Below are 19,151 nucleotides of genomic sequence, written 5' to 3'. Positions count from 1 at the left end.
CGTGCCTGTCCTTGGTGCCCCTGTCGCTGTGCTGGCTAACCCGTCCAAAATTCTTATTTTCAAGAACAGTCAAGTGTGTTGCGGTCCGTGCTCATGATCCCTCAGCACCCTCTGCCCCCTCCTGCTAGTTGATGAGGTTGTCTTGAAGTCTGACTGATCCTGGTTTGGACCGTCGGCTGGTCTGATTGCTCGGTCCACGGCCACGACGCTCGAGGCCCAAGCGCTGTATTACAGCTATTCATGTTTTTTTTTCTTGTTTTTTCGGGCAGCTCCTGAGGCCGTCTGGATGTGTTGCGTGGCACGTGTGGGAAAGGAAGGGGAAAAAAGGGGGAGCACGTGTTTGACTGTCATGGAGTTGAGCCAAGAAGGCTAGTCGGGCCACCTAGGAATGGGGGTCGATCCGCAGAGAGAAAGGGCAAATAAAAGTGGCATCTACGGGCGAGTCTTGGTTTCCGGAATGCAGTCCCGGGATGATATGGCAGACGATGATGAAACGAAACGATTGATGCGCGCTGCAGCGGTTTCCTGCTCCTGTTTCTGTCGCTCTCCCTTTATCCCGCCAATATCAACTCGTTGGTCGTTTCGTAGTAAACGAGAGCTGATCCGGGACCTGGTTCCGAGTGGAGCCAGCACATGGCTTGGATTTAGGTTTTCTTTTTCTTTCCATTTTGGGAGTTTGCGGAATTGAGAACGAAACCCAACAGATTTTTTTTTTCAGTTGACATGCAAAACGGAGTAGCCAACAGTGGGCACAGACGCCCTCACTTTACCAACGGCCGACTATTTTTCAGCCACAACAATTGTAAAACGACTAAACGGGAAGATCGTACGAGGCAGCCAGGCGAAAATGGATTTGATATGTCTTTGGTGGCTGAACAAGCAGAAAAGAAAAAAAAGACAAAGGCACCGAACACACAGCGAACGGCTAAATAAGGCGCAGAAGTTCAAATCGCGACGTTCTGCAGCCAGCTGTGGAAACGGCCCACCTGAAACGGTCCAGGGGGAGGCGCCGTCACAGTGCGGCAGTGTGGTGCTGCACCGTTTCGAAACGCAAACATGCCATTACTGCCACTCACAGGCGCGCATGCAGGCCCCTTTCGTGAGCGGCAGCCAATGAGGCTCAGCAAGCGCAAATTTGGGCGGCGCCTTGATTGAGTCTTCCCACTACACCACTAACTACCACCACCACCACCACCACCACATACACTAACAGCTCGACGTGCCGCGTCCTGCTCGTGTCGTGTCGTGTCCGTGTCTGTCTCGCGGCCAGCTGGTGATCAACAAATTGCAGGGCTGTCCAGGCGTGCTGGGGGCTGCTGCCGCCCTGACAGGGGTGCAAGCTCAACTCCTCCCCATCAGTGCCACCCTTCCGGCTCCGAGAGATTGCCGCGGCATCCACATGCTCGCTCGCTCATGGTCGTAGGCAGCTGCTGATTGTCGACATCCGCGTTAGCAGTCTGGGGGGACGTTGTGCGTGCCTCGCTGGTTCAGCCAGCAACAGCCGCAGCCAGCCAGCCCTTTCGACGGCGTCATGGAAGCAATGGAATTGGACGGCGCCATCATCTTGCCAACCGGTAAATTTTTGCTGCCGCCCAGCATTCATGGGCGGACTGTTCGATCCTTCGAAGCTCTCCAGTCTATGTTCCTCTATCACGGCCCCCATCCAGCCTGAGAATAGACGGACCTCGGACGAACCAAGGCTCAAGGCATCGGGAGCTGGGGTCGCTTGCTTGGGCGACAGGGCCGTTTGCACCCAGCCCCTTGAAGCTTTTGCACCACGCCAATCCTGGCTCATCCCCTGTCCCCTGCTATCCGCATGTGTGCCCATCCGCCCAATTTTTCAGTCCGGAAAGTCGGAGCAAAAAAAGACAGCCGTCGGGGAGCAGGCAGACAGACCCATGCGAGAAAGGATGCAGCCAAGGAGTTCGCGCTTGCCGACTATTCTCGCTAATGAGAGCAAATGTATGGTTTCGTTTGTTTCCCTTGCGTTCTTTCTCCCACCAGTTGTTTGTTTACTAGCACTTCTGGTTGCCCTTACATTTTGACTTTCCCCCCTTCTGGTCTCCTGCGCATGTTAGCACATATTCTGCGCTCCCCCGCTGCAGAACTACGCCAGCCCAGCTCTAGCCAGCTCCCTTTCATCAGCATCCCTCGTGTAGCGACAGGAACGTGCACGCGATGCTGTCCAAGGGTGGGACGACGCGGCAGCGATAGCACGGGCTAGAACAAAGTAAAACGCTCGAGGAGAAGGAATACGGGAAACAGAAACATCAAGTTTCGTGGCTGAGGGTCCAGCACCGCTCTTGTCTGCTTGAAACAACGTGCCCCGTTCCTACCGCCACCACACCACCCCGACTTAGCCAGGGACCAACCAACGTCCCGAGGTCGGCCGGGAGCTCGCTAGGCAAGCCCCGAGGCCGCTTTGCCAAGAGGTGAAGCTACTTCTTTTGCCTACCTAGCTTGCCTGGGAGCAATGTGCCGGCGCAGGAACCCATTGGCGTGTTCTCGACCGACGAACGTTGGTCCTAATCGCATGCAACCCAGGCAGCCAGGCAGCAAGGTACCTCGCGGGTCTCCCCATCTTAACGTGGACGTGCTCTATGCATCCTTGACAACAGGGTTCACGCCGGGTGGTAGCTGCAAAGTGCAGGAGGCTGCCGAAGGAAGATGATCGCCGGCAAACCCTGCTGCTGTCGTTCTGGTCGAGTCTTGTTGTTGTGTGTGGTGTGTGTCCATATTTGGGAGACAGCCATCCCCTATCTCTGGACTGGTGTGACTGGGCGTAAGTGGTGCGTGTGGGCGAACGAGCATAGAGTAACACGCATCAGAGCAAGCGTTGGGGAACGCGAGGGAGCCACAGACCAAAGGCCTCGGACCGCAGGGGGACTGTGCCGTTGCGGTAGCTTCGCCACTAGCAACCTGCTCTGGCCGTACGTTGTCAAGGGCCCCCATGTCAAGCCAATCTGCACCCGTAAGGCTCTTTGAGAGGTGCTGCTAGGACCGTCCTATGTAGCCAGCACGGCTGGGCTGATCGGCCTCTGGGGCGATCTTTACGGAATGGTCAGCGCCGCAGACGGGGGGGAAAATAGCGGAGACTGCTTTATATCTGCCACTTTTGCCAACAATTTCTTGCATCCCTCCGCGCATCCTCGGATGCCGCCCGTTCGCTACCCTGCTCTTGTTTCTGTCTGCATTTTCTTCTTCTTCTCTTTCCTTTCTTGTTTCCCGCTGACTCTGGTGCCCGCACCACACGCAACGCTCACACGCCCCTGGGCCCTGTTGCTGCCGCCGCCAGAATCGAAAATCCTCCTTGTGCTCCCACAGCCGTTGGACGGGCTGTCCCTCGTTTTCGTTCAATTGATTGACAGGATTCCCTTCGCACTCTCCTTTTAGGCGACGTTCCTCGCCCTCTCCATTCCCTTCTCTCTCCTTCTCACCATTCTGTTGCCCCGTCCTCGGCATTTCCGCAGACGAGCGAGAGCTGAGAGGCCACGAAAAATCAATAAAAATAATAGGCGAGTGCAGACCGCTGACGGGGAGATTGGAGCGGGCCCCCCGGGATTGCTGAGCCTGGTTGGCCAAAGCAGCGACTGCCGCGTGTCCATCGATTCCACCTTCCACCACCTGGAATTGGTGCTTGGTCAAATCTGGTGCATTTGGCAAGCTCGACTCGCCGTCAACCACCGCCGCTCCTTCCCAAACATCACCATCATCGTCACCGTCACCACCACCACCACCGTTGTCTCCTGCCAGTTTGAGCCTGGCACTGCAACCACCTGCACGACGCGGCCATCACATCGGCAGAGCCAGCTTCCGACCTGCCCAGCGGCTGCCACGCCCGACACACATGGATAAGCGGCACGGCCCGCCGGTGGCTGCCGACCAGGACGACGATGGCGGTCTGGCTGCCGCCCGCCTGCACGTCCAGGCATTAACGGACAATGGCCTCTCGCCCGAGGCTCTGCTGCGCGCGCTGCTCGAGAAGTGCGACAGCCAACAGGTGTCGGCCGCCTCGGGCGCCTGGCCAGCCTTTGCCAATCCCGCCGCCCTCCCGCCCTCGACTCCGACTCCGACTTCGACCGCCGGCGAGCCGCCCAGCACGTTGCCGCCGAACCCGTCGCTTGTCGACCAGCATGTGGCGGCTGCATTCGAGAGTATCGCCAGCCGTGGCAGACACTGTGCCCGGCTCTCAATATCGACCACCAATTCCGCCTCAACCGCGAGGTCGCGTGCCAGCGTAATGTCGTCGGCCACCTCCATCAGCTCGACATCGTCTCACGGAAGCGTGAACCGGTACTCGCACCTGCCCGGTACCCAGCAGTTCAACAGTCGCCCGTCGACCAGAGCCTACTGGTGCACATCGTGTCCCCAGAAACTACAGCGAAAGTTCGACTGGAAGCGTCACGAAGAGGAGTTCCACGAGAGGTAGGACCCGTCCCGCGGTGACCCAAGTTATTGATTCTAATGGTGGACAGGATTTCCGTGATGAAGTTCAACCCTGCTAACACGATCCATTGTCACCCCTCGGAATAGGTACAAGAAGTACCCCTGCCCCGACTGCAACCGCGTCTTCTGGGGCGCCAATACATTCAACCAGCATCACAAGTCGCGCCACAGCTGCACCACGTGCCCCCACGCCGAAAAGGTAGTACGGTACTCTAAGCGCAAGCGCGCTTGGGGCTGCGGTTTCTGTGCTGCTTTTCTTCCCAGTCTCGAGCGTTACTTCGATCACGTCGCCGTACACTACGAGTCTGGCAAGACCAAGGCGCATTGGGACCATGCCCTCGTCATCTATGGCCTGCTTCACCAACCAGTCGTCTACGATGCCTGGAAGGCTCTCAAGGTTGCCAAGTACGGCCACCTGCCCCGCGAGCAGCAACCCAAGATCAGCTGGGACCCACGCAACACAGGTCGATCACATGGATTCCTCGAAAACGAGAACCCAGGCCAGCTCCAGGATCTTCTCGAGTTCTTTGACCCGTCCCAGAGCAGCGCTCAGACCATCGTCGAGCTCGCTTGGGAGCAGGCAATTCACGTCACGCAGGCAACATATGACGGCCTGCTCGACGCCGCCAACGTCCGGAGGCCGTCACAGTACATGGGTCAGCTGCAGCTGCCACAGCAAGGGACAGATCAGAAGATGGAGGGACAGGAGCAGAAGCAGGCAGAGCAGCAAGCACCTCGAGCACAGTTCCCGCAGCATCCGCAGCACCCACCCCACCCCCACCTCAGCAGGAACAGCAACAACAACCACAACAAGAGCAGGCGCAACAGCCCCCTGACCTGGAGCAACAGCAGCAGCAACAAACTCCCTTGCTAAAACAGGAGGAAGACACACCCATGACGGAGCCAAAATGGTCACCCACTTCGACGACTTCATCCCTCCAAAACGGCATGGTTGTCCAAGCACCAACACCCCAGTCCATCGAGCTGGATTCCCACCCCATCCCGCAGACCATGGCCATGGACAGGTCCCTCACGGCGCCTGCCTTTGACCAAACATTCTACTCGCCTGTCCAGGTCGAGTACCCGAACGGAGCGCTCGGTACGCCCCCTGGTGGCCAGCCCGCACCCATGGAGTTTGTGCCCTTTGACCAGGCCATGGGATTCGGCAGCGCCCCTCTCATGTACAACGACTGGGGTAGCATCGCCAGCACAATGGTGGACGACCCGATAGGGGCGCCAGGTCCTCGGGACCAGCAGCCGCCCCAGCAGCAGTTGCACGCCCAACGGCAGCTGCAGGCGCAACAGCTCCAGGTCCAGCAAATGCAAGCGCAACAGATGCAGGCGCGGCCTCAGTTACAACAGATGCAGCACCAGCAAGCCCACCCACAACACCAGGCCCAAGCCTTCTGGTCCACCGGCCTCTACCCTTCTCACCCGTGATTTGTCCTAGGGCCGGACCGAGGAGTATATCATGTATAAATACGGCGCAATGGTCCAGGTTCAACTGACGGTTATCATTCCTTTTGTCCATGTCTTCTTTCCTTTTGCTATTTTAATCTTTTTTCTCCCGACCGTGGCTACAACGAACGAGCTACCATCCTCATACCCTCAAGCTACATATACCTACCCATCTATCTACATGTTAGAAAGGCAAAGGAGGAAGTGTTCTTTCTTTAATCAATAATCTTCCAGCGCTGGGAATAGAGAGCTGGTGCTTCTCTGGCTTTCTGGAGACGACTCACGGGGGATATACCGCACCCGTCCGTCTGATTTCTACGAAAAATGGGGTTTCTTTGTATTTTGTCGCGCTTGGTTAGAGACGGAGGCAGGCATGGATGCCATTGAGGGCTATGTGGATGACAGGGGGATGCCCTTTTTGGGGTAGGACGGTTACGAAGCACGGGAGATGGCAAGGTGATGGGAGTGGAGCTGTTCCGCGTGCCGCGTCTGTGTATTTGTCTGTGTTGTGTATTGCCAGAGGCTTGTCATCCCGGAAGGGTGGCTGCCCCGGTGAAGCGTTAAATAGATGCAGCATGTAGCTTGCGCGGTATCAATCCAGCACCTATTTGCATATGAACTTCTGTCCTTGTCGAGGATCCAGACCCGGCGTCAGCTCACAGCCAGCCGGGCTTCTCTGGACTTGGTCCCGTCTTGGGAGGGTTCAGCAGGGCGCAGCCATGGGTAGCCCAAAATCCTGGAACTCTGTTGTATTGAAGAGATGGCGATTGGCGAGGGCGATGTTCGGCAGGCATGGCTGGTGGGGCGAAGGGAATATGACGAAGACAGAAATTCAGAAAAAGGCAAGAGAGAAAAGGTTGATCACAGATTGCAGAAAAAAGATTGCTCGTGACTATATCATCCGCGGCCACCTCGGCTCGTCACAGGCCAGGCGCTATCGACCGTCTTCTCGGAGGAATGAGGAATGCGATAATTGATATATCCAAAGGTTAGAAAACGTGACCAACGATGGCCGCTCGCCCTTGTGATTTGATCTGCTGCCCTTCATCTGGGTAGCCTAGGGAGGGTCTGACTTGGGGGCCACGAGCTGGAACCGACGGCTCAGATTGGCTCAGAGGAGGTGTACCTTATTGCACAAATCGTTATTCTGTAGCTGCTGCAGCCTTCCGCCCCTGGTCGTTGTAACGCACGGCACCTAGCTCCCGAAGTGCTTGGCGTGGGCGACCGGTGAGGTCATGGGCAGTTGCCCGCTGGATGATGAGAGACACACATCCACTGCCGCAGCTTTTCCGGGGCGTATTCGCTTAGGTTACGGGTCGGGGTCGACTCACCTCCTGGGCTGGCCAGGAAAAGCCGGGCATCTAAAGTCCGGGGTAGGGCTTCGTCAGGTATTCTTTGCCATGGCCAGCACTTCCCGGGCGCCGTTCTTTTGGAACCCGTTTCAGACAGGATCCCCTCTTTTTTTCTTTCCTTTTCGGGAGCAGCACAGGCCAGGGCCTCGACTTGATTGCTGTCACAAACGGCTGGGCGGGACCCGACCCAGCGCTGCCTGGCGGGCTGCCACCTGAAAATGATGTCAACCCGTGTCGCTCGCTGTGGTGCAGGTGGGCTGCGTTTGCGCCGCTGGGCCTCGGGCGGGGAAAAAAAGATGGTGGGACGCTCATGACTGGGCACATGCAATTGTGCTACCCATTTTGCGTGCTGCCTCTTCATTCCTTGGTCTCAAGTGCTTGCAGTTTGCTTGCCTCAAAACAACGTAAAGATGTGCCCGACCCAAAAGCCCGGCACTGTTGGCTGCCCTGTTGGGCACTGTTGAGGGAAGGGAAGTGGATGGGCAGGCACAATGCATTCTTTGCCGGCCTGGGCGCTGGGTAGCATGTCTGTCTGCTGCAATGTACGGGCTGTGCCCTGGCTGGTGGGGGAGGCAGGAGAAAGGGACACAGGAGTGCCAGAAAATGGATCCCATCCTTGGCTCCCAGAAGCGTCGTGCCCACCTGGTGCTGGATCAAAATAGCATCCCATCCCAGCCTGTTCCCACATGCGCCCACTGGCCCCAGGCAGACTTGCCAGAGCTACCGCCTATCTAACCCCCCAGCCTCCGGTCTTTGTGTGGGTGAATGGTGGCGCTCTTTCCACTCTCCTCTTCGCACACTTGGCCTCCTTTTTGCATTCCCAATTTTATGGTGATCCCAATCCAGCAGATAATCAAGACCCGTTGCAGCGGTACTGCTGCCCGTCAATGACGTCGGCTCTGATTGACCAAGCCTAGGTTTGAAAGGAAGGCAGAAAGAGAGAAAAAAAAACACGCCCAAATCCCCACCATCGCCCCCACCAATCACTGGACGCAGCCCATTTGGCTTCCACGGAAACGTCGCGCATCTCCATCATCCCGTCATCTTCCGCCGTCGCCACACACAAGGAGGCAGAACACCAAGACAACACAAACTTCCTAGAAAAACAGCAGTATAGGCTTGCCGTGCCTTTGGTTAGGTTCACACGTCTGCCGACATCTGCGCACGCCTTCCTACCAAAGCCCATCAAGCCCAGACTCGGGTCTAGCCAGGCTTTTGCACAGAAAAAGCGACGCGCTGTCTCGGCAGCCGCAGACCAACCGCAACGGCCAGCCACCCCCGACAAGGCAAAAACGCCAACGTAGCTCCTCGTCGCCGGAACCAAGTGGCCCGGAAGGCGCCTCGCACGCGGACGCGCCCTGGATACGAGGCCCGGAGTCGAGACCGCCCATCTACGCCCAACCGTGCAGCACCTTTGCTGCGACGACGACGACGACGACGACGGCCAACTCCCTCAGTGCGGCTCAGCCCAGCCCAGCGCGCGCAAACCCCTACTCTTGTTGCCGCCCAGCTTTTACAATATTGGCACACTCATCACTTTATTGATTTATACTATCTCAATCCGACCTCCCCTTTTCTGCGCCCGCGCCAGGTCGACACATCGCCGACCAGCGAGAAACCCCGCCCGCGCAAAAGCTACCTTTTCACCGCAAAAGCGGCCCACCTGCCGTTTCTGTCGCGTCGCATACCTGGATTATCTCGTGGCAAATCCTCACCTGTGCCTTTGGTGTCCTCTGGTTTTTTCATCCCATATATCTCCATCTTTCGTTTTATTCATTGTTTGCTTGCAGCACAGCGTTCAGCCCCCTCGCGGCGCGTTTGTCCCCCCGATCGACCCGAAGGAATCAGCCGTGGAAGCCGACGAGCCGAAAACAAAAAACAAGACAAGGGCGCGGGATTTATTCAACACAGGAGCAGCGTTAGGACGGAACAACGATGAACGGAACACAGGGCGCGGTTTCGCCGGCGGCGCAGCAGGACAGCCTCAACGGAAGCTCCTCGGCGGCCGACGTGCTTAAGAAGCGGAAAAAGGAGGCCCTCAAGCCCATTATCACAACCGAGAGCCCGAGGGTCGCGCCAGGGTGAGTACCGCTCCTTTCTTAGTCGCTCCTTTATTATTATACTTTCCCCTACCTTGTTGTTTGCGCTGGCATGCGCCACCATCAAGGCTTTTTGGCGCGCCGTCACTCCACCCCCACAGCCTCTTGTCTGTTCTCGCGCGGCCTAGCATCGGCTGTCGAGATGGCCATTTTCATCTTTCTGTTTTATTGCATTTTTTTTTTTGGCCCCCCACCATGTGTCGCAAGGGGCTCCAGAAGTGGCCGCTTCACAGATCAATCAAGTGTTTGCGGGATTCGGCCAACCTCTGTTTGCCCTCTCCCGACCCTGGCTGGGTTTGGTGGCGGGGTGCGTGCAGCTGGAGACCAGCCCAGTCGGCCAGCGGAGCCTGAGCAGCTGGAGCCGGATCGGCGTGCAGTGCAAGGGCAGCAGCAGCCGCAGCCTGCTGGTCGGGTTGGGTCTGCTGCCGCTCGAGGCGAGGTTGGCACGTTGGGTCGCTGCAAGGAGCTGGCGGCTTGGATTCGAGTCGTGCGGTGCTGTGTTGCGCTGCCTGACGGGCCGACAATGGGGTCCTTTTTTTATTTTATTGTCCTTGTTGCCATCCATGCTTTATTTCCCATTTTTCTCCTGGCCTTGTCGTTGGCCCGCCCGCGTCCCTCCCAAAGCCCAAAGACCTCCTCCAAGCGACAGGAGCGCGGAGGCGATCTGGCGCTTGTCGTCAGGCGGACGGGTTGGTGGCCAGTGAATGCCCAGCCATTGCGGGAACCTGCACGCTGCTGGGTGGGCCTCGCCTCGCATATCAGCGCTGCAGCCCATGGCGATGGCTGCGGTCCCCTCCCCTCTCGGCTACTTTCCTAGGGACTGCGACGGCGTCACGCGAAGAGGGAACAACAAGGCAGAGAGCACAGGCCCGGCGCCAGCCAAGCAACCAGCTACAGCAGGCGGCGCACACTCGGGCTCTCGTACAGTTCCGTGAGGCACACACACTCGCCCACAGTCGCCCACACACACCTACACATATACACACACACACACGCACATAACACAGAACGAACCCCACTAGTCAAGGCAGGCCCCCTTCCCGCGCACCTGCCCAGCCAGCCCAACCCGCTACTCCCCCGCCCCTCCCCAATCCTCACCGTCAGGTTGCCTCAATCGATTGAACCCACCCACTCTACCCACCAGCACGCTCAAAGTTGACATGGCGCCCGCCTGAAGCACCAAACACACATCAGCATCTCTCGCCTTCAACACGCATCCTCTCTATTCCTTTCTGACCTCTCCCCTTTCTGCCGTGCCTCTTTTTTCTTTTTTTTCTTGTCAGGCCCTGCCGTCGCCCGCGTTAGCACGACCTTATGTTCAAAACACTGCTTCCTTCGCTTCGCGATGGAGACAGCAAGAAAGACGCAATGCTGAAGACAAGGTTTTTAACCACTCTGCTTTTTGTTCCCTGTTGCCCATGCGCCGCCCGCGCCTGAAGCCAGCCGGGCAGCGACTCGACTCCCCCCCCCAAAAAAAAAAAAGAAAGAAAAAAGTCCAGTCCAGCGCACCCACCCTGTCTGTCTGTATGGCCGCCCGCCTTACGGCTCACGCCGCACGCACGCACGCCCATACGTACAATCTCACCACGTCGTGTCCTCCCTTGGCCTCAACTTGTGGTGTTTTTGCTTTCTATGCCAGTCAAGCGGGGGTCTCGAAATACCCACGCAGCGCAAGCGCCGACTGCATCAGCGCAATCAGCGCGCACTCCGCATCCCCACTTTGCACTGCGGCGGCTTCACTTAACGACGGCCTGCGCCGCCATGCTTATTGTGTGCCGCTGTCGCTTCTGATCCCCGTATAAAATACCCCGACGGCGGACACAACATTGATTTTACCCACACCACCGTCTCGTCTCCATCGCCACCACCGTCCGTTCGCGCGCCTTGTCTCGACGCACGCGCTCCCCTGGTATAGACTGCTGACCCGAGCGCCTGGCTTGCCTGACCTGCAGGACCGCACACCTCTCCTCCACAATGAACCACTCGCCGACATCCACGTCCTCCCACGAAGACGCCGCCGAGAACACCGCCGATGAGGAGGATTCGGAGGACTACTGCAAGGGCGGCTACCATCCCGTCACCATCGGCGAGAAGTTCAAGGATGGCAAGTACACGATTGTGCGCAAGCTGGGCTGGGGCCACTTCTCCACCGTCTGGCTGAGCCGCGACAACACCAACGGCAAGCACGTCGCCCTCAAGGTTGTGCGCTCCGCCGCCCACTACACCGAGACCGCCATCGACGAAATCAAGCTCCTTAGCAAGATTGTGCAGGCCAAGCCCGACCACCCCGGCCGCAAGCACGTCGTCAGCCTTCTCGACTCGTTCGAACACAAGGGCCCCAACGGCACCCACGTCTGCATGGTGTTCGAGGTCCTGGGCGAGAATCTTCTTGGTCTGATCAAGAAGTGGAATCATAGGGGGATTCCCATGGCCCTGGTCAAGCAGATCACCAAGCAGGTCCTCCTCGGCCTCGATTACCTCCATCGGGAGTGCGGCATCATCCACACCGACCTCAAGCCCGAGAACGTCTTGATCGAGATCGGCGACGTCGAGCAGATTGTCAAGAGAGTTGTAAAGAACGAGCCTGCAGACAAGGAAAACAACCGTAACGGCCGCAGGCGTCGGAGGACCCTCATCACCGGCAGCCAGCCATTACCCTCGCCCCTCAACGCATCATTTAATCAGAACAACCTCTTCCCTTCGCCAAGCTCCCATGGCTCCAGTCTCGGCCAGATGCTGCACGAAGGTGAGTCGGGCCCTGCCGCCTTGAATCTGTCGGTTGCTTGACCTCGGTTCCGGCATCTTACTAACATGTCTGATGTTTCTTCTTGGCAGGATCAAAATACGATTCTTCGCCGAGGCGGGACGGCGATGACAAGCAGAAGCAGCGGGAAAAGTCAGCGTAAGTCCCTGGCGTCTCCTGCCTCAATAGTCCATGGAAACACGATGGCTAACGGCCGACGCTACTACAGAGATGTCCTCTCTAGAGAAGTTTCGGGCATCTCGCTTGATAAGGCCGGCGAGAAGCGCAAGGCAGAAGACAGCCACGGCTTTGACATAATCAGTGTCAAGATCGCAGACCTGGGCAACGCCTGCTGGGTCAACCACCATTTCACAAACGACATTCAGACGAGGCAATATCGGTCGCCCGAGGTGATCTTGGGCTCCAAATGGGGCGCTAGCACAGATGTTTGGAGTATGGCGGCGATGGTAGGTTTTCTTTTTCTTCCACAGGCCCCTCCCCCTGTCCTGCACGCCACCCCTAAACATCCCCCCACCCGTCATGCCTTGCTTTTTTTTTTTTTGTACTTGCTGGCCGTGTTGGTGGCGGACGCCATGTGACAAGATGTGCCGTTGCCACCCGAAACAAGGCTCCCCCCACCTTGCTTGACTCGAAAATGGAGGGCTACTGGGTTCCTAACAGCTTTTTGTTTTCTCGCGAATCGCAGGTTTTCGAACTCATCACGGGTGACTATCTCTTCGATCCTCAGTCGGGGACAAAGTACGGTAAAGACGACGACCACATCGCACAGATAATCGAGCTGCTGGGCCCGTTCCCAAAGTCGCTCTGCCTTTCGGGCAAGTGGTCGCAGGAGATATTCAACCGCAAGGGAGAGCTGCGCAACATCCACCGGCTGAGGCATTGGGCGTTGCCCGAGGTGCTGAAGGAGAAGTACCACTTCAAAGAGGAGGATGGCAGGAGAATTGCCGACTTCCTCCTGCCCATGCTGGAGCTTATACCAGAAAAGCGGGCGAACGCGGGCGGCATGGCTGGCCACGTCTGGCTGGAGGACACCCCAGGCATGAAGGGCGTCCGGATCCCAGGGATCGACGTCGGCAGCCGGGGCGAGGGCATAGACGGGTGGGCCAACGAGGTTCGCAAACGCTGAAGCGGTGGATGGTGATGGACGGGGGTGGCAGGCGGGAGAAGCCAAGGCTCCAGCAACAACTGTCTGCTGTCGCGGATCAATCTACCTACCTACCTTTCTACCTACCCAGCCAACCCGCCCCCGAGCGAGCGAGCTGGTATTGATGGTACTCACGACCAGCTCTGACCCTTGACAGTGGCCAAGATGGGTCACAGTCTCACTCCCCCTCCTCCTCGATCGGACGGACCGAACGGTGTGTCAACCTGACGACGACACGTGGGGGGAGGTCCGCTCGCTTATGAATGGCCTGCTATCTTCTCTTGTTTCTCCATCTGTTCGTTGCGTACCTGTCGGCCAAGCGCTTGTTTTGTCATCCCCTTTCTTTGCAAGGGCTGTTTGGATCCGCACATGTTGCAGTTTTCGAAATGTCTGCTAGACTGGCGGTCCGTTTCATTTCTGCGCTATTTTCCCCCTCCTGCTGGGCAGCCTCAGCCACGAGATTTAAAACGCTTGTTCCTGTTCTTCTTTGAGGCACTGGGTGTGTGTGGTGTATGCGTGTGTGTGTGTGTGTGTGTGTGTGTGTGTGTGTGTGTTACGAACGGCTAGCGGAGCACGGATGGGGCTCGGGCCGTCCCTTGGGGAAGGTTGTCAAGGCAATGTCCGCTGTGAAACAGTGCTGCTGGCTCTCTCCCGTCTTGATGCCCACATGTTTGGCATCCGTGCAAGTTGGGAGCGACGCGAGCTGCAGACGTTTCTTCCCGCGGGAGGGGTGTGTTGGGGCGATCGGGTGGGAAGGACAACACGGTAGGGACGAGTCGGATGGAAAGCATGCAGGGATGGCTTCCACCGACAATTTGGGATGGGAGCGTGCGTTGGGGGTTGAGAACTCGCATTCAACAGCGCAAACCAGACCACACCCAAAGCCTCTGTTTTTTGTTTTTTTTTGTTCTTCGTTCTTTTCTTTACAGCGTTTGACCACTTCCGGATAGACAGGCGCATTGCAGGACTGTTTTTCTGTTCTTTTTATCTTTTCATTCCAGCTTCCATACATAGCAACGTACACATGATGCATGATGTCACTGACGCTTTTGTTATGGCCCCGATTAGTGTCGCATGTGATCATGTTGTTTTTTCAACTCCATGGCACGGGCGGATGATATTTCTTCTTTAATCCAGGCAGTATGGTCATGATGTTTACGGGGACGGATCCATGGAGCGTGCAATTTGTGTGCAAATCTCGACAGCGGTCGGGATAAAAAGAGCCTCTTGAAATTCGATTTCGGAGCAGTATGATATGGCTGTCCGTCCACAGTAATACAAGAAAAAATAACAAAGCCAAACCAAAAAGAAAAGGTAAAGTGCGATCTACCGACTTTGGTCACGCAACGGGAGAAGCAAAAAAACAAAAAACCGCCGTCTAGCCTCGCCTACCGCCCTTGCCCTTCTGCGTCATCTTCCTGAAGGCCTCCATGCCGCCGGCGCCGATGGGGCGGTAGTCCTGGGCGCGGGCGGCGACGTCAAAGTTGCTCTGGGGCGCGATGGTGTAGGTCTGGGGCAGGCCGGGGGGCTGGGCGCGGCTCGACCTGTTCTCGGGCGCGAGCTTCTTCTGGATCTCGCGCTCAAAGGACGAGACGCCGCCGCGCTGTGACGGCGTCGGCAGCTGAGACGACTGCGAGTTACTATAGGCGGCCAGCTCCTGGGCGTTCTTTGCGGCGCTGTTTTTGGTGAGTTAGTGGCTGGACGTTGTTGAAAGATACAAGGAGAAAAAGAAAAAAAAAGAGACTTACGCATAATCAAACTCGCGCGTCTGGATGGAGCGCTTTCGAAAGTCGTCGGTCCGCTTCAAGATGGGCCTACTCCACTCGCCGACCAGCTTCTCGGCCATGCGCTTGACAACAGGCTGGGGGCGGGTGCTCTTGGTGTAAAAGAGCACGACCTTGCCGATGCCCGAGCTGAGCAGGGCCTCCTTGCCGATGGGCAGGCGCGTTAGGGCCGAGAAGATGTCGTGCTGGACGTTGTAGGCGGGGAGCGAGCCGTCGTTGAGCGGCTCGAGGAAGAAGCGGACCGACTGCAGAAAGTTGGTCTCGGGGTCCAGGATGGCGTGTTGGATAGAGGTGCGGTTCATCATGGATAGCACGCGCGGCAGCAACTTAAGCTTGCCGACGGCCGGCTTGCCCTCCTCGCGCGCCTTATTGTCCGACACGCAGGCGTTCTCCATGCTGATCTTGAGCTCGGCGATCTCCTCGTCTGCTTGCTCCTCGAGGTCCTGCAGGTGCGGGTTAGTGTCATGTCTCGCTTGTTGGTTCCCTCTTGTTTGGGGAAACATACCACCTCGTCCTTCTTGCGCCGCCGTTTCGTCGGATTCTTAGTCGCGGCGTCCATGGCCCTCATCAGGGCCCTCTTACGGCGCTCCTCGGGCGTCAGGCTGGCCTCGTCGATCTCGGGCTCGGCGCTCTTCTCCTTGGGCTTGGTCCGCCGGACGGACTCGCCGGCGGTGCGGGCGGCCCGGCCCTTGTTCCGCCTGCCCTCGCCCGAGAACTCGCCGTCCGAGCCGTCGCCGCCGTCCTGGTCGTCGTCCTGGTCGGCGGTCCGGCGCTTCTTGTCGCGCCGGCCCTCCTTGGGCTTCCGGGCGGTCTCGCCCGCGGGCCGCTTCCGCTTCGACGCCTTCAGGCTCTTGGCGATGTCCTCGTAGTCGCGCTCCTCGACGCGCGCCGTGTCCGGGTTGTACTCCTCCTCGAACACATCCTCGTCAATGTCGGAGAGCACGTCCGAGTCGTTGTCGTTGTCGGCAGCGGCGGCGGCAGCGGCGGGCGAGTTGGTCTCCTCATCGTTGTCGCGGGCCGGCGGAGGCGAGGCGGCCTTCTCTGAGCCGGCGTCGGACATGGCGGGTTATGTGATGGGTGGCTGGCGTTGAAGCGACGAACGATGGAAGCCGCAAGGAACAGCGAAAGGCGGCCTCGCGAGGCCAGAACGGCCCAGATTAATCGAGCGAGTAACAGACGTCGTCGATTTGGATGCTAGTTTCCGTCGCGGCCAATAATGAGAACGATGATGGTTCTTTCCTTTTCCACTGAGTTGATTGTCGTTGAGGCAAGTAGCTAAGGTGAAGCGCGTTTGTGAGGTTTAGGCGGCACGATTCGAGGTGAAGCATTCCTTTGAGCCTCGCGAAAAATAACCCCTGCTACCACACATCTCCTTTCCGTGCCTGCCTGTGCTGCTCTCAGCGCCGCCTGACTCCACACACCACTGGCACTTGCAGCCGCGCCCCACTTGAATCGCTGGCGCGAGAGGGGGTGGAAGAGCTTGGGCCTCAGGCACGTAACACGTTTGTTTACTTTGTCGCCTTGTTGCCACCAACGACGCACGGCTGCGACCTGCAAGCCGCCATTTGGATTTTAGTCAAATCTGCCAGCGACCCACGCCCGCCTGTTGCTTCCACAAAACCCCAGTCACGGCTGCTCGTTGCTGAACTGCTAGCTCCCAGCCTTACTCCGGAGCTACCTACCTACCTACCTACCTATAGAGCTACCTGTCAACAGCTTGCCTGCTTATCCCATCCAACCGATCTACACCGTCGCCCATCCGTAGCATCGCACACAGCGAGGCCGACCATTGGGTGCCCGACCCCGCCGTGGCCCTATACCATGAACGATCGACGGACTTGGGAGGGCGGTATGGACTTCGAATACAATGATGGTCGTGGGCCAGTCAATGCGTCAAGTCCCTTCCTGCAAGGTCTACGAGGCCAAAGGCTCCAGACCTTTGGCACCCCGTCAAGAATCTCGGGTCCAAGCAATCCGTTCGCAAAACCCGACGACGTCGCCATGGCAGCCTCTCCTTCCAAATCGCAACCCCCGCCGCCGTCGTCCATGTTCAGGCCGAACCTGCAAAACAGGCCTCAGGCGCCGGCCTTCCGTAATCCCGCCTTCATCACACCGCAGCGCCGGTTTGACGAGCCTGCGGCCGAAATGTCTGGCGCCGAGACCAGCCCGGCCCTGACGGACGCTTCGGACGCGCCGACCGAGACACCCGAGCCCGACAGCCGCGACGACTTTCGCAACATGACCATCACGCCCGCCACACGGAGGAACATCTTTGGCGGCGCCGCCTCTCCCAGCAAGAGCGTGCACGCATCAGGACGAGGCGAGCTGCCCCGGGCCCGGGACGCGCGCCCGCGCGACAAGATCCGGAAGCGCAAGCGACAGTTTGGCGACAGGGACGTGGGAAGCGTACGTCCGCGGCTGAACCACGAGTCGGACGAGTCGGATAGCGACTGGGAGGGCCAGGAGGGCGACGGGCGCGGCAAAGCTGGTAGCGGCCGGCGCGGGCGACGCGGGGGTTCGGGTTGGTTCAGCAGCTTCCTGACGGCGATCCACGACCACCCCAACGCACCCGTCATCATGTCGTGGTGGATTCAGTGCGGCGTGAATCTCTTCTTCGCGCTCATGGGCGTGGCGCTGTTCGCGGCGATGGGGTCCATGATCGTTTCTGACTTCCGCTATGCGGCCGGCGAGGCGCGGTCCAGGCTGCTGGCCGAGATGGAGGCGTGCACGCACGAGTACACCAAGAACAGGTGCGCCCCCAAGGCGGACCGGCTGCCGGCGCTAGCCATAGTGTGCGACGAGTGGGAATCGTGCATGAACCAGGACCCGGAGAAGATCAAGAGCCTGGCCATCTCATCCAAGCACATGGCCGTCACCATCAACGAGTTCTTCAATGTGCTCAGCTTCAAAGCATGGGTAAGTGCAGCCTGCTCGCAACCTCGATGAAAATGACTCTGCTGACAACGATCCCGCGCGCGTCATGCAGGGATTCATCCTGTCGCTCGTCATTGTCTTTTTGCTGGCCAACAACCTCGGATTCAGCAAGTTCCGGCAGTCGATGAGCACAGACGAAGGCGGAGCGAGCGCGCCGGCGCCGTCGCGGCCGGCCTCGTCGGGCCCTCCGCAGCACCTCTTCCCGCCGTCGCAGGACCCCAAGCAGGCCTTCATCTGGGCGCCCGTCACGCCCAAGAACCTTAGAAGGGGCATCTTCCTCAGCGACACGCCCGAAACGGATGACTCGCCTCAGTCAGAGGTCAAGGCCATCATGCCGAATGAGACACCCTCGAGGCGCCTGAGCCCCAGCAAGACGGAGCGGGACCGCGGCTACGAGAGGGGATACTCGCACAGTCCCAGCAAGAACCGGAGCCCAACAAAATACTACTAAGATTTTGATGTGTGTTTGGTGGTTTTTGGCTGGCTGCTGGGCGGGCTGTAATAATTGGATCATGACCACACACTCTTTTTTTTTCTTTTTCTTATGTTCTCCTCTGTATGGAAATCCCATTGCTGGGTGTCGGGGTGCACGTTTTGAGTGCTCTGCCTGACTTCTTCTACACGTGTCTATCTTCTTTTGAACCGTGGCACTTTGGCTTTTCTTTAGTTTGTTCTTGGCGACTGCTGGCACCGGGGACGGGAAAAGGGGCATTTGGGAAGCAAAAGGCGGGCGGGTGTGACAAAATGCATGGATGGGCGGCTGTCTCGGATGGACCCTGCATCTCACAACGATTGTGTGCAACGTCGCCAGCCGGCCGGGCCATGGCGATATGGGTACCTAGATCACAAATGCAGATGCTTTGAGGTGGCAGATGAGTGTCCCAGAGGGGCGTCTCCGATGGTGAATGGCGGGCTCTTGCATGCTAGCCAAACTCGTGGGAGTGGGTAGCTGCGGGTTCACGTCATTTTTGCTTCAGCTCCACCCCTCATGCTTGGAGCTTGGCAGTTCGTGGATGATCGTTGTGTGGCGGCGGTCGTGTTTGTGGTCGTCGTTGTTTTTGATTCACAGTTGCTGGTATCCATTGTCTCGATCTTGCTAGCTTTCCACAAGGTCTGCTTCCGCTTACTCCTTTCAAAATGCACTCCAATTCGTGGTAGTCTCTCTCATCT

The 19,151-nt window shown here is 58.1% G+C and overlaps 8 protein-coding genes across 8 annotated transcripts; 6 read left to right on the top strand and 2 right to left on the bottom strand.

Moving 5' to 3' along the window:
* Positions 1 to 1,056: 1,056 nt before the first annotated feature.
* GGTG_05004 (hypothetical protein) lies at positions 1,057 to 1,434 on the top strand (the record flags this gene model as incomplete). Its single annotated transcript, XM_009222803.1, has 2 exons — positions 1,057 to 1,099; positions 1,214 to 1,434. The coding sequence occupies 2 exons, from the start codon at positions 1,057 to 1,059 to the stop codon at positions 1,432 to 1,434; spliced, it is 264 nt and encodes an 87-aa protein (XP_009221067.1).
* A 1,164-nt stretch (positions 1,435 to 2,598) lies between these two features.
* GGTG_05003 (hypothetical protein) lies at positions 2,599 to 2,952 on the bottom strand (the record flags this gene model as incomplete). The annotated part of the gene is made up of 1 exon (XM_009222802.1): positions 2,599 to 2,952. One exon carries the CDS (start codon positions 2,950 to 2,952, stop codon positions 2,599 to 2,601), a length of 354 nt encoding a protein of 117 aa, XP_009221066.1.
* Positions 2,953 to 3,847: 895 nt separating this feature from the next.
* Positions 3,848 to 5,886, top strand: GGTG_05002 (hypothetical protein; the record flags this gene model as incomplete). The annotated part of the gene is made up of 3 exons (XM_009222801.1): positions 3,848 to 4,425; positions 4,534 to 5,102; positions 5,192 to 5,886. 3 exons carry the CDS (start codon positions 3,848 to 3,850, stop codon positions 5,884 to 5,886), a joined length of 1,842 nt encoding a protein of 613 aa, XP_009221065.1.
* A 1,861-nt stretch (positions 5,887 to 7,747) lies between these two features.
* On the top strand, positions 7,748 to 8,801 carry GGTG_05001 (hypothetical protein; the record flags this gene model as incomplete). Its single annotated transcript, XM_009222800.1, has 3 exons — positions 7,748 to 7,798; positions 7,919 to 8,087; positions 8,395 to 8,801. The coding sequence occupies 3 exons, from the start codon at positions 7,748 to 7,750 to the stop codon at positions 8,799 to 8,801; spliced, it is 627 nt and encodes a 208-aa protein (XP_009221064.1).
* Positions 8,802 to 9,191: 390 nt separating this feature from the next.
* Positions 9,192 to 10,172, top strand: GGTG_05000 (hypothetical protein; the record flags this gene model as incomplete). Its single annotated transcript, XM_009222799.1, has 2 exons — positions 9,192 to 9,337; positions 9,599 to 10,172. 2 exons carry the CDS (start codon positions 9,192 to 9,194, stop codon positions 10,170 to 10,172), a joined length of 720 nt encoding a protein of 239 aa, XP_009221063.1.
* Positions 10,173 to 11,329: 1,157 nt separating this feature from the next.
* Positions 11,330 to 13,245, top strand: GGTG_04999 (CMGC/SRPK protein kinase; the record flags this gene model as incomplete). The annotated part of the gene is made up of 4 exons (XM_009222798.1): positions 11,330 to 12,101; positions 12,191 to 12,257; positions 12,328 to 12,565; positions 12,805 to 13,245. 4 exons carry the CDS (start codon positions 11,330 to 11,332, stop codon positions 13,243 to 13,245), a joined length of 1,518 nt encoding a protein of 505 aa, XP_009221062.1.
* A 1,047-nt stretch (positions 13,246 to 14,292) lies between these two features.
* On the bottom strand, positions 14,293 to 16,423 carry GGTG_04998 (transcription factor IWS1). The gene is made up of 3 exons (XM_009222797.1): positions 15,553 to 16,423; positions 15,012 to 15,490; positions 14,293 to 14,939 (listed from the first exon to the last, which is right to left on the bottom strand). The coding sequence occupies exons 1-3, from the start codon at positions 16,105 to 16,107 to the stop codon at positions 14,642 to 14,644; spliced, it is 1,332 nt and encodes a 443-aa protein (XP_009221061.1). The 5' UTR covers positions 16,108 to 16,423; the 3' UTR covers positions 14,293 to 14,641.
* A 155-nt stretch (positions 16,424 to 16,578) lies between these two features.
* Positions 16,579 to 18,838, top strand: GGTG_04997 (hypothetical protein). Its single transcript, XM_009222796.1, has 2 exons — positions 16,579 to 17,963; positions 18,034 to 18,838. The coding sequence occupies exons 1-2, from the start codon at positions 16,869 to 16,871 to the stop codon at positions 18,430 to 18,432; spliced, it is 1,494 nt and encodes a 497-aa protein (XP_009221060.1). The 5' UTR covers positions 16,579 to 16,868; the 3' UTR covers positions 18,433 to 18,838.
* Positions 18,839 to 19,151: the final 313 nt, after the last annotated feature.

Source organism: Gaeumannomyces tritici (genome assembly GCF_000145635.1).
Source record: "Gaeumannomyces tritici R3-111a-1 unplaced genomic scaffold supercont2.2, whole genome shotgun sequence".
Classification (NCBI taxonomy): Eukaryota; Fungi; Ascomycota; class Sordariomycetes; order Magnaporthales; family Magnaporthaceae; genus Gaeumannomyces; species Gaeumannomyces tritici.
Note: the sequence above shows the minus strand (reverse complement) of the source record. Positions and strands in the feature narration are given on the sequence as shown.